The sequence below is a fragment of the Salmo trutta genome, chromosome 27, assembly GCF_901001165.1.
Source record: "Salmo trutta chromosome 27, fSalTru1.1, whole genome shotgun sequence".
Classification (NCBI taxonomy): domain Eukaryota; kingdom Metazoa; phylum Chordata; class Actinopteri; order Salmoniformes; family Salmonidae; genus Salmo; species Salmo trutta.
Window position 1 is genome coordinate 2584132 of NC_042983.1, and position 12555 is coordinate 2596686.

The 12555-nt window shown below is 41.2% G+C and overlaps 2 protein-coding genes across 2 annotated transcripts in view; both read left to right on the forward strand.

Annotated features, from left to right (window-relative positions):
- Window positions 1-618: 618 nt before the first annotated feature.
- On the forward strand, window positions 619-1533 carry LOC115164130 (glycine-rich RNA-binding protein 1). The gene has a single exon (XM_029716319.1). It carries the CDS (start codon window positions 697-699, stop codon window positions 1159-1161), a length of 465 nt encoding a protein of 154 aa, XP_029572179.1. The 5' UTR covers window positions 619-696; the 3' UTR covers window positions 1162-1533.
- Window positions 1534-3301: 1768 nt separating this feature from the next.
- The window catches only part of ksr2 (kinase suppressor of ras 2), a 165386-nt gene continuing 156132 nt past the window's right edge, over window positions 3302-12555 (forward strand). Inside the window, exon 1 of the mRNA XM_029716320.1 lies at window positions 3302-3992. Coding sequence (XP_029572180.1) covers window positions 3816-3992 — 177 coding nt within the window. The 5' untranslated portion in view covers window positions 3302-3815. The remainder of the gene's footprint in view (window positions 3993-12555) is intronic.

The following is a 12555-nucleotide window of genomic DNA, read 5'->3' on the forward strand; positions in this document are numbered from 1 at the left end:
TCAACCCCTAGTCAAGATCAAAATGCTCAAAAGAGATTTTCACAAGTCAGCGAAAATACACATCACACAAGCGAAACATTGATTGCAGTTCGGCGAGCTACAGTAGCTAAAGGTTTCCACTAGATAACACAACCACAGTCATTACACAGCCACAAAATAAACATTGGCTACAACAATGAGCTTTTTAGTCTTCATTTATGAATAGAGATAGACATAAGATTAGCAGTGTGGTTAGGTCTAAAATCATTTTAAGAAGATAAATTGTAGAAATGGGAGGGGTTTAGCCAGAATTATGACTTTGTGGCTGTGTTAACTAGTGACGACCCTAGCTAAATCCTGCTAAACGTAACGTGACTACCTAGCTAGCTAGTTGATTCAACTTACCACGGCAAATTTCTTGACTGCAACGCTATCTTGCTAGTCGATGCCATTTGAATCGTTGATTAAGTTAGCAAGAAAAGAGTGCTTCACTAATTGGCTTCTTTTTTTTTTGGCGCGCTCCACTTCAACAAAATGTGCTTTACGTCAAGAAACAGAGTTTACGGCAGGTTTGCAACCAATCGCATCCGTTGATTTAATGTGGGCGGAGTCAAATTAATCTTTATAATATTTCGCGGCAAGCCTCCATTTCTTTTCCGACGACGTGCCTCTCCAAGCAGCAGCTTTTCTCGTTCTGTTCGTAAAAGACAAAGAAACATGTCCGACGAAGGAAAACTTTTCGTCGGTGGCCTGAGCTTCGACACCACAGAGCAATCTCTTGCGGAAGCTTTCTCCAAATACGGAAACATCGCTAAATGTGATGTCATCATGGACAGAGAAACAGGAAGGCCCCGTGGATTCGGCTTTGTGAAGTACGACAATGCCGAGGATGCTAAGGATGCAATGGAGGGAATGAACGGTCAATCTCTTGACGGCAGAACCATCCGTGTGAATGAGGCAGGCCAGGGTGGCGGTCGCGGCGGTGGAGGAGGCGGTGGATTCAGAGGTTCCCGAGGCGGCGGTGGATATGGTGGTGGCGGTGGATATGGTGGCGGCGGTGGCCGTAGCTATGGTGGTGAAGACCGGGGTTACGGGGGTGGTGGCGGATACAGGAGCGGCGGTGGTGGTGGAGGCCGAGGCGGTGGATACTCCTCCGGCGGTGGCTACAGGGACAATAATTAGGGCCTAGGGAGGCTACGGTTACCTCTTGAGGATCCTACAGGGACAGTTACGACAGCTAGCTATGCTGTAAACGAGTAACACTCCGATTCAAGATCATTTGGCTGACTCTTCAAGAAAAGTCCATGTTGACCGAAAGACTTTTGTTGTAGTCTTAGTCCTATTCTCTGTTTAAGTATCTAGCTTGAGCATCTTTACATTTAGCCACGTGTGTCGGCCATTGATTTACAAACCATGTTCATGGTCTTGCCCAATAACATTCCACCTGGGGGCGATTTTGTACTTCTGGTCTTTGTATCGTCAACATTGAAGATTATTTTTTGTTGTTGTCAATTGTCATCATTGCGCCTATTAAAACTATTTGTTGAAAAACAATATCTCACCAGTCATTAGTGAAACCATTTTGCCATATCAAATTAACGATACAGCGTTAAAATATGATGTATTACTACAATAACGGTTTTTGTGCATGAATTTATTCACTACAGATTACCACTTTCAAGAGACCGGTCCTTTAGCGACGAAAATGACTAGTCACTCGTAAGTAGGACATGGGGTAAATTCTGACATGGTCCTATTTAGCTTAATGACCACGCGGTGTTCATGAATTTTACATATTCTTGGACTCCCATTCTCAAACAATACGAGCCTCAATACGGAAGCAAAGCGGAAGCGGTCATCACTTTCAGAGGTGCTAGGATCATTTTCAGTTAGACATTGAATAGCAAAAAAACACGCCAGACGCCACTCACTTTTTGAGCGTGTTTTGTTTTCTAGAGTTCTAGAGTGCATTGGTGGGGAAGGTAACCCCACGATTGACTACATTTAGTTTAGTTGTGCCCCCCACATAGTTTCCACTAGTTACCAAAGGCAAAATTGGGTATATTGTGACCATGAATGCAAACAAATTGCTTTTTGGTCCTTGTTTAAAGTATAAGGTTAGTGCAGTTAAGTTTAAAACAAATTTTATGAAACATTTTAGATGACCACAATGCATACTGCCATTTGGCTTGTACAGAGGTATGCTAATTATCAAAAGTTAAGGGATACATTTGACTCACTGAAATGCATGCAAATGTTGCCTTCATAGATGTGCTCTTATCAGAAAGTGAGTGACATTTGTCAAAATATCGCAGTTGAATTAAAGTATTTAAATCAAAAGGGTGACAAAAATTGTTAACCCAAATAATTAGTCTTATTGGAGGCTCGGACAGCCTACAATAAATCCTTATGATTGCTTGATTAGCTGTATTTCTGATCACATACTGTACATTAGGCACAACAGACATCATTCTATAATTCACTAGAAACTGGGCAACAATGTAGTGTAGCCTTTAGAAGCCAAGTAGCTCTATTTTTAATTGTGAGGGATTTCCAGCAGGCAGCACAACACACGGCACCATGCCTGTTCAGTCCAGCAGTGAGACAATGCTGTCTGTCTCTGCAGGTGACGGAGGAAATGTCATAAAAATCACTGGCGCATTCAAGATGACACTCACTTGTAACGCTCTATATCGCCCCTCTGTTTATTTCCCCCCACCCACAGAAGAGAAAGAGCTGTCATAATGTATAATTCAGTGAGAGATGTTGGCCTGGCCTACTCAGGCTCACTCAGCGTTCTGTAATTTAATTTGGACAGACAGGCAATAACTGTTGCAGTTCATGTGGAGTATACAATTGTAACATATGTATGGTTATTGTGTGTGCAGTGGAGGGTACTTTTTTTGCACAACGGCTTGCTCACCTTTTAAAAAATATTGAAAGTATAGAGAACTTTTTTTCACTGCGAGCAGTGATCAGTTATTTTTTTACTACCACATCACTGTGTGTGGATTGACCAAGATACAAGTAGCCATAAAAAGGGCACATGTAGAAAAGCCTAGATACAAAAAATATCCCAGTTTGGTGAAAAATGACATTACAATTATAATGTGGAGCTGATGATGGAACCTACTGGTATGAAGTTAAACCTGAGTTCACGCTCACTGCACTAATATAATCTCGCGATAACTCTTCCCACACGCAGCGTCACTCGTTGGTGGTGCCCCAAACAGTGCCCCCCCCCCCCCCCCCCCCCCCCCCCCTCTCCTCCCGCAGCTTCCATGGGCAGTGCTGTGGATTTGATTGACGTGAAACATGTCGGTGTGGTGGTGGGAGCGAACCGGGATGCAGCTGCTGGCATGTGTGACGAGTAGAACCTGTACCCAATCCACACAGCATCACTTTTAAAATGATTATACGAAGCTGCTTTAGTGTTATTGATCCGTTATGATTTTTATTTGAAATTAACAAACAACGCTGACTGGATTTATTAGATAAGGCTTGATCGGTTGTGTTCTGATTTGTATTTCTGTTGAGGAGGTATAGCCTAGGCTATCTGCATAATGTGTTTGACGATATAGCCCTCAGCATCAGTACCAGGCTCAATCAGAAACACCTTGATGAACCACCACCTGGAATACAAGGACTATTACAATGAAGTCGACTTTCACATAGATCACATCTCGTTTCTAAACCAGTGTATATAATAGATTATAACACCACGTTGGCTGGCGTTTTGCAGGGTACTTTTTACATGGAGCTATTTCCACCTTTTTCCCCCCCGAGTAGAATATTTTTGTTGAAGTACACATAAAAACGACCACTGCTCGCAAACTATGGACGAGGAGAATATGACAAAAAGCGATGAGCAGCATTTGAGTTTGCAAAAAGCTTTGCAGCAGTGCGAGTTGGTTCAAAATATGATAGACATAAGCATTTCCAGCTTGGAGGGTTTGAGGACCAAATGTGCCACATCCAACGACTTGACACAAAAAGAAATACGAACGCTGGAGGTAAGCAAAAGCACCCATTCTGTAGAATGAATAGGCTACGGCTGCATTGAGGCTAATCAAGCTATGCATTTTGATCAAAATCAATGTAGGGTTGGTTGTCACGTCCAGTGGCGGTTCTAGACCATTTCAACTGGGGGGGCCAAGCTGGGGCCAGTTGTAATGTTAGAGGGGCCAGTTACATTAGACGTTATTGTTGTCATATCGTTTTCTTCACTGCATTGCAGGCATTAGCAGGCAAAAGACCATGTTCATAATCATCATCGTTGCCACTGTCTAATAACTGATGTAAAAAAAGAACGATAGCAAAAATGTGTTATGTCAAAATTATTTCATACTCCACATTTAGGGGGGCCACAAGGGGGTCCAAAATTGTTGTCACAGGGGCACTGCCCCCCCCCCCCCAACCGCTAGTGGTCACGTCTGTCAATCAACATCAATGTACATTATTCAATGTCGTTGAAACGGTTGACTACTATACAATTGGAATACTGTGTTATTTATATTTGATATGCCTATATCCGAAATGTGTTTTATGCAGTGTAATAAATCAAGAAGCTGTAGCTGCAGTGAGCGAGCTGTTGTGGGCTTGCGCATTCTGCAGGTGGTGGAAAGAAGGTGGCATGTTCAGTTTTAGCACCGTGCACTCTTCTCCACCCGAATTGTCCATGAGAACGTTGAGGCCTAAACATTATTTGTGTATGATTTATATTATTATCGTCATCATTGCCATTATCAGCTCGCGCTTCTATCATCAGCCAGGCTATATTGCCACGACTGTTATGCAAGTGTGTATTAGTGAAATTGCTTCGAATTGTCATCTGATTTAATTGGCCCACAGGGTATTCCGTAAATTGCGTTATGTACTGGCCAGGATATTATCCAAAACCAATGTTGTGTTTTTGATATCAAAACATAGATATATGTGTTTGTCAAATTAATAAAATAGGGTCTGCATACCCTGTGTACATTTCAGATGCACTTAGACCCCAATGTGGTTTAAACTACGTAGACATTCCCTGGTGTGTTCCAGGCGGTGATTTCAAATGGAACTATATAAACCGAGGCCCAATGTGATGGGACTTGATGTGTGTGAGTAAAATAGGGGAACTTCATTATCCTAAACATGATGAGATGACATTGGCCTGCAATAAATGTATAATGACGTTTACGTGACCACAGAGGAAGGAATAGTATGCATATACTGTTTATTTATTAACTTAATCATGTAATTTCCCTTTCCCCAATGATACAAGGTTAAAAAAAACACATCTGTCGCTCATATGGACTTCATATGTATATAGGCACACCATTTTACAATATATTTCTAGGGATACTGTAAGTAGGCCTAGAGGCTGGAGTTGAATTGAATTTCAGAGTGGAGTAGATATTGAAAACATACAGTATGATGCTATAACCAGGCCTTCAGTATGGCCACAAATTAAATCATTAGCCTACATGTTAGTGTGAATAGAACATGCTGAATAGATACCATGATATGTCTAGCTGTCACAATTATTTGATCTAACAAAAGTTCACAGTGTGAAGTTCCTCACTCCCTAGCTACCAACCAAAAACAGCACTTTGAAATGTAGGGCTAATAGTTTGACTCGGCGAAACTGAGCTGTGTCATGCAGGTATCGTCAGTCAGGAAAAACATGCTTGTATTAAAACAAAAAATAATAATTTCTGCCATTGACATGGGGCCTTAAGGCCTGATTAGGTGTAGTGTATGTGCAGGTGTTTGCATGCACATTGTTTGGGCCTTCTGAGGCAGAGAGCACAGTAGATGATTTACATAAAGTTGCTCTTCTTCCTGATTAGTTCTTATTGCATTAGCATGTTGTAATAATGTATTCACAAGTGGACAAGCAGTTGCCTGTCTCGCAGGCTGTTGATGTAAAAACTTTATGAATACATTTCATTGACTTGTTCTTTTTTTCATTGATTGACTGATTGTGTTGGACAAAAGCTTTAGATTGTATACATTAAAAGGACAATCTGCGATTGGTACATCCATTTTTTGACTTTTCAATTAATGACATACTGTGCCTTCGGAAAGTATTCAGACCCCTTTACTTTTTCCACATTTTATTACACTACAGCCTTATTCTAAAATGGATTAAATTGTTTTTTTACCCTCATCAATCTACACATAATACCCCATAATGACATAGCAAAAACAGGTTTTTAGACATTTTTGTATTTGGGGAGTTTCTCCCATTCTTTTCTGCAGATCCTTTTAAACTCTGTCAGGTTGGATGGGGAGCGTCACTGCACAGCTATTTTCAGGTTTCTCCAGAGATACTAGATTAGGTTCAAGTCCGGGCTCTGGCCGGGCCACTCAAGGTCATTCAGAGACTTGTCCCGAAGCCACTCCTCCGTTGTTTTGGCTGTGTGCTTAGGGTCATTATCCTGTTGGAAGGTGAACAGTCTCAGGTCCTGAGCTCTCTGGAGCAGGTTTTCAACAAGGATCTCTCTGTACTTTGCTCCATTCATCTTTGCCTCGATGCTGACTAGTCTCCCAGTCCCTGCCACTGAAAAACATCGCCACAGCATGACACTTTCATCACCATGCTTCACCGTAGGGATGGTGCCAGGTTTTCTCCAGACGTGACTCTTGGCATTGAGGGCAAAGAGTTACATTTTGGTTTCATCAGACCAGAGAATCTTGTTTCTCATGGTCTGAGAGTCTTTAGGTGCCTTTTACTGAGGTGTGGCTTCCTTTTGGCCACTCTACCATAAATGCCTGATTGATGGAGTGCTGCAGAGATGGTTGTTCTTCGGAAGGTTCTCCCATCTCCACAGAGGAACTCTGGAGCTCTGTCACAGTGACCATAGGGTTCTTGGTCACCTCACTGACCAAGGGCATTCCCCCATATTTCTCAGTTTGGCCGGGCGGCCAGCTCTAGGAAGAGTCTTGGTGGTTCCAAACTTCTTCCATCTAAGAATGATGGAGGCCCCTGTTCTTGAGGACCTTCAATGCTGCAGAAATGTTTTGTTACCCTTCACCAGATCTGTGCCTAGACACAATCCTGTCTCAGAGCTCTACAGACAATTCCTTCGACCTCATTGCTTGGTTTATGCTGTGACATGCACTGTCAACTGTGGGACCTTATATAGACAGGTGTGTGCCTTTCCAAAAAATGTCCAATCAATTGAATTTACCACAGGTGAACTCCAATCAAGTTGTAGAAACATCTCAAGGATGATCAAAGGAAACAGGATGCACATGAGCTCAACTTCAAGTCTCATAGCAAAGGGTCTGAATACTTATGTAAATAAGGTATTTTCTGTCTTTTATTTTGAATACATTTGCAAACATAAAAAAAAAAACTGTTTTCTCTTTGTCATTACGGGGTATTATGTGTAGATTGCGGAGGAAAAACATTTATTAAATCAATTTTAGAATAAGGCTGTAACGTAACCAAATGTGGAAAAAGTCAAGGGATCTGAATGCTTTCCGAAGGCACTGTATACCCATTCTTTTTTTAATAATATAGCTGCTGTACCCCTTCAAGCCCTAAATATAAACTTGTTTTACTCCAATGTTTGTAAACAATGTAATGTAAACAAACATTGTAGGCCTAGCGTAAAAACATAGTTGAAATACATGATATCATGGAGTCCTTGCATCTATGGCTTTGTCTATGACATTGGTTACATTTCTCCAGCCCCATCCCTCAGCTTTTTACCATAACAGTGGCAAAAAGTGGTGGCGGTACAGTATGCTTTGTTATTGTTTGACCTGCAGATTGCCCCTTTACCTTGTCTCCACCCGAGTCGGGTCAAGTGTGTAGACTCATTGGCAGGTGACTTACGCACTTGTAGCAGAATAATGCACCAGTTGCACCCCATAGATCTTTGCTGCACTTGTTGCTTCTTTGTTGAATTTCGGACAAAGTCCTGTGTTAACCCTGATATATGCATTATTATAGAAACTACTACTTCGAATATGAAAGCGTCTAACCATTGCAATTGTGGGATATTACTTAATTTGTAAAATGTCCACCTGCACTGTTCAATACATTGAACTTGTTCTTACATCACAGGTTTGAGGAGCTTTGGGTTCACTTAGATTTTTTACTTTTGCACAAAAGAGCTGTCTTGACCTTTTGTGTAATGCTAATTTGAAGAACAATTTAACCATTGTTAAACCAAAGTTATCATTGTATAGTACAATTCAATGCAATACAACTTCATTTATCCCTTGGGGGTTTGTGAATGTTTGGATGGCTCATCTAATGTACTGTGGGGCGGTTTCCCTGACAGATTACGCCTATAGTCCTGGACTAAATAGCACTTTCACTGGGGATTCTCCTTTGAGCTTGCTTTTTAGTCCAGAAATAGGCTTGATGTGTGTCAGAGTATGTTTCGCAGTATCTCTCTGTTGTAAAGTAAGATGCATGTGGGATAGGTTTGACTATACTGTATCTCAGATGCCTTTTTCATCATATAAGATTTTGATTAGGTTCTCAGAATCAGAATCACTTTTATTTGCCAAGGACATTTACATATACCTGGAATTTGACTCAGTGAATTGGTGCTGCTAGCAGACTGCTGCTAATAGACAACTGTACAGACAATACAGACAGAACACAGACAGAGGAATTTACACAAATTCAACAAACAGAATACACAATATAGACACAGTAAACATAAAACATAAAAATCTAGAGTATAGGCTGATTTACAGTGAGGATATACAATTTGCAATGGGGATAAATGTATATATGCAGAGGGAGGGGTGCTGCCATGACGTGTATATATCCAGTGCATATACAGTGTTGTGCAGAGGTATACATAGTGCAAATGCAGTATAGTGAAGTTATTCGTTTTGCAGGTCAATGATGGCAAGGTGCAGTGTTCGGCACAGAGTGCAAAGTCTCTGTATCCCGGTTGGTGAGGGCCACAGCTCAGAGGAAGAAACTGTTCAGGTGGCGGGTGGTTTTGGTCATGATTGACCTGAACCATTTGTCAGAGGGGAGTTTTTTGGAATAGGGGATGTCCGGGGTGGGCGGGGTGGATGATGATCTTTACTGCACGCTTCCTTGAAAACTCCTCAACCCTAGTTATGACCAGCACTTCCTCCCTAGTGCAGACAACAAATGACTGGCCTTAGCCGTGGGAGCAGGTCAAGTATCAGCTCTCCGTAACTCAATTGTAACCATAACCTTCGGAGCTCAAACACACTCACTGGGACCTTGGATTAGTGTGAAAAGACAACCTCCACATAATCCAGTGTTTACTTCTGTTTCTCTGGTGGTATTGACTGCTACTTACCCACTTTTGCCATTCACCCCTTGAATAACGGAGTATTCTCCTATTGAAAACAAGCTTTTGACCTGGTCCTAAAAAAGTATGATTGGACAGAGGACGGTTCATACACCACTATCCATGCCCATGAACAAGAGCTGTAAAACGTTTGGTACTCCACAACTAAAGATTTGGGTAGAAACTATCTAACCAAAAAAGTATTCTTATGACAATGCAAACACAGGAACAAGTGTCTATGAATCTGCCAAGCTCCTTAGAGATCTACTGACATATAAAAGATTCACATGTGGAGGTTTAGTATTTTAGACTTAGATAATTACATTTATTTGTGTAATGAGTTAGAGATAGCAGTCTTCCTTCCTCCCATGAGAAATGTCATGAAATGGAATATTGCTAGATTGTTTATTTTTTTGTTGGTGAGTATCCGTGTCAAATATTTACTTTAATGATACTTCCTCTATGTACTGTATTATACAATAGCTTACACCTGTTTCAGTAATTGTAGTGCTAGTGGCTAGTTGTTGCAGTTCATTTAAGAATGTATTTTGTAGTGCACTGTATAGGAAATAGGGTGCCATTTGGGACGCAACCATAGCTTCACCAAAGGGACATTTCATTATGTAAGATTCAGACTTTGTTTTCTCATGGTTAAAAAAGGAAATAGATGGTAATCAGTGTGTTTATCAATATCAATCCATGCCATGGGCAGGGTAAAGTGGAGAGATGTACCATCGTTCATTTTGTCCAGGAATTTGTTGTTGTTCTATTGATATATTGGCACAGCCAGTAAAGGACATTTAATTGAGAGGGAATTATCTCAAATTGCTTTGAACAAATAAATTATAGTTTCATAAAGGCCTAGAGAAATTCTGTTTTGGTTTAAAGTTTATACATTTTGACCAGGTAGGTTCACATAGAACACATTCTCATTTACAGCAACTACCTGGGGAATAGTTACAGGGGAGAGAATGGGGGAGGAATGAGCCAATTGGGAGCTGGGGATATTTAGGTGGTCATGACGGTCAGATTGGGAATTTAGCCAGGACACCAGGGTTAACACCCCTACTCTTATGATGAGTGCCGTAGGATCCTTAGTGACCACAGAGAGTCAGGAAACCCGTTTAACGTCCCATCCGAAAGACAGCAGCCTACACAGAGCAATGTCCCCAATCACTGCCCTGGGGCATTGGGATATTATTTTTTGGACCAGAGGAAAGAGTGCCTCCTATTGGCCCTCCAACACCACTTCTAGCAGCACCTGGTCTCCTATTCAGGGACCAACCAGGAACAACCCTGCTTAGCTTCAGAGGCAAGCCAGCAGTGGGATGCCGGGTGGTATGCTGCTGACAAAGTGGGTAGAGACCTTTTATGTGGTTCTGCAAATACACCAGAAGTCACGGTCATTATTTTATATATCTAACTTCCTGCCATATATCCTGTTCACAGAAATGATATGGAAATATTATTATTACCATTATTTGCAGTAGTAGGGATTAGAAGGTCCTGTGTAGATTGTATTTTCAACCAGCAACTACCAGGAAATAACAATGATCACATTTTTTCACACTTTTACAGTGTTAGTTTCATCAGCTGTTGTCCAATATTATATCAAACACAGGAAAATGCATTTTTACTGCACTGGGCCTTTAACACATGTGCTTAATGAACATGGGCTGAATATTGCACAGATGGATCTCACTTTTTGAGAGTGCAGTTTTGGTAGTTGGTAGTTAATCCAAACTACACTATACAGGGCATTTGGTAAGTATTCAGACCCCTTCCCTTTTCCCACATTTTGTTACGTTACAGCCTTATTCTAAAATTGATTAAATAAACATTTTCCCTCATCAATCTACACACAATACCCCGTAATGACAAAGCCAAAACAGGTTTTTAGAAATGTTTGCAAATGTATTAGAAATAATAAACAGAAATACCTTATTAAAATAAGTATTCAGACCCTTTGCTATGAGACTCGAAATTAAGCTCAGGTGCGTCCTGTTTCCATTGATCATCCTTGAGATGTTTCTACAACTTGATTGGAGTCCACCTGTGGTAAATTAAATTCATTGGACATGATTTGGAAAGGCACACACCTGTCTATATAAGGACCCACAGTTGACAGTGCATGTCACAGCAAAAAACAAGCTATGAGGTCGAAGGAAATGTCCGTAGAGCTCCGAGACAGGATTGTGTCGAGGTACAGATCTGGTGAAGAGTACCAAAACATTTCTGCAGCATTGAAGGTCCTCAAGAACACAAGTGGCCTCCATCATTCTTAAATGGAAGAAGTTTGGAACCAGCAAGACTCTTCCTAGTGCTGGCCGCCCGGCCAAACTGAGAAATCAGGGGGGAATGCCCTTGGTCAGTGAGGTGGCCAAGAACCCGATGGTCACTGTGACAGAGCTCCAGAGTTCCTCTGTGGAGATGGGAGAGCCTTCCAGAGGGACAATAATTTCTGACGGAAGACACTTCTCAGTAAAAGGCACAGTAAAAGGCACATGACAGCCCACTTGGAGTTTGTCAAAAGGCACCTAAAGACTCTCAGACCATGAGAAACAAGATTCTGTGGTCTGATGAAACTAAGATTGAACTCTTTGGCCTGAATGCCAAGCGTCACATCCAGAGGAAACTTGGCACCATCCCTACACTGAAGCATGTTGATGGCAGCATCATGCTGTGGGGATGTTTTTCTTGAACCTGATCGAACATCTCTGGAGAGACCTGAAAATAGCTGACAGAGCAAGAGAGGATCTTCTGCAGAGAAGAATGAGAGAAACTCCCCAAATACAGGTGTGCCAAACTTGTAGCGTCTTACCCAAGAAGACTCGAGGCTGTAATCGCTGCCAAATGTGCTACAACAAAGTACTGAGTAAAGGGTCTGAATACGTTTTTATTTAATTTTTTATTTAACCAGGTTGGCCAGTTGAGAACAAGTTCTCATTTCCAACTGCCAAGATAAAGCAAAGCAGTGCGACATAAACAACAACACAGAGTTACACATAAACAAATGTACAGTCAATAATACAATACTTATGTAAATGTAATATTTAATTTTTTAGTTTTTAATACATTTGCAAAAAATTCTAAAAACCTGTTTTTGCTTTGTAATTATAGGTTATTTTGTGTAGAATAATGAGAAAATAAACTATTTAATAAATTTTCAAAATGTGGAAAAAGTCAAGGGGTCTGAATACTTTCCGAATGCACTGTATATACAAAAGTATGTGGCCACCCCTTCAAATTAGTGGATTCAGCTATTTCAGCCACACCCGTTGCTGACAGGTGT

Coding starts and splice junctions, on each gene's coding strand:
- LOC115164130 (XM_029716319.1), top strand. CDS start 697: ATGTCCGACGAAGGAAAACTTTTCGTCGGTGGCCTGAGCTTCGACACC.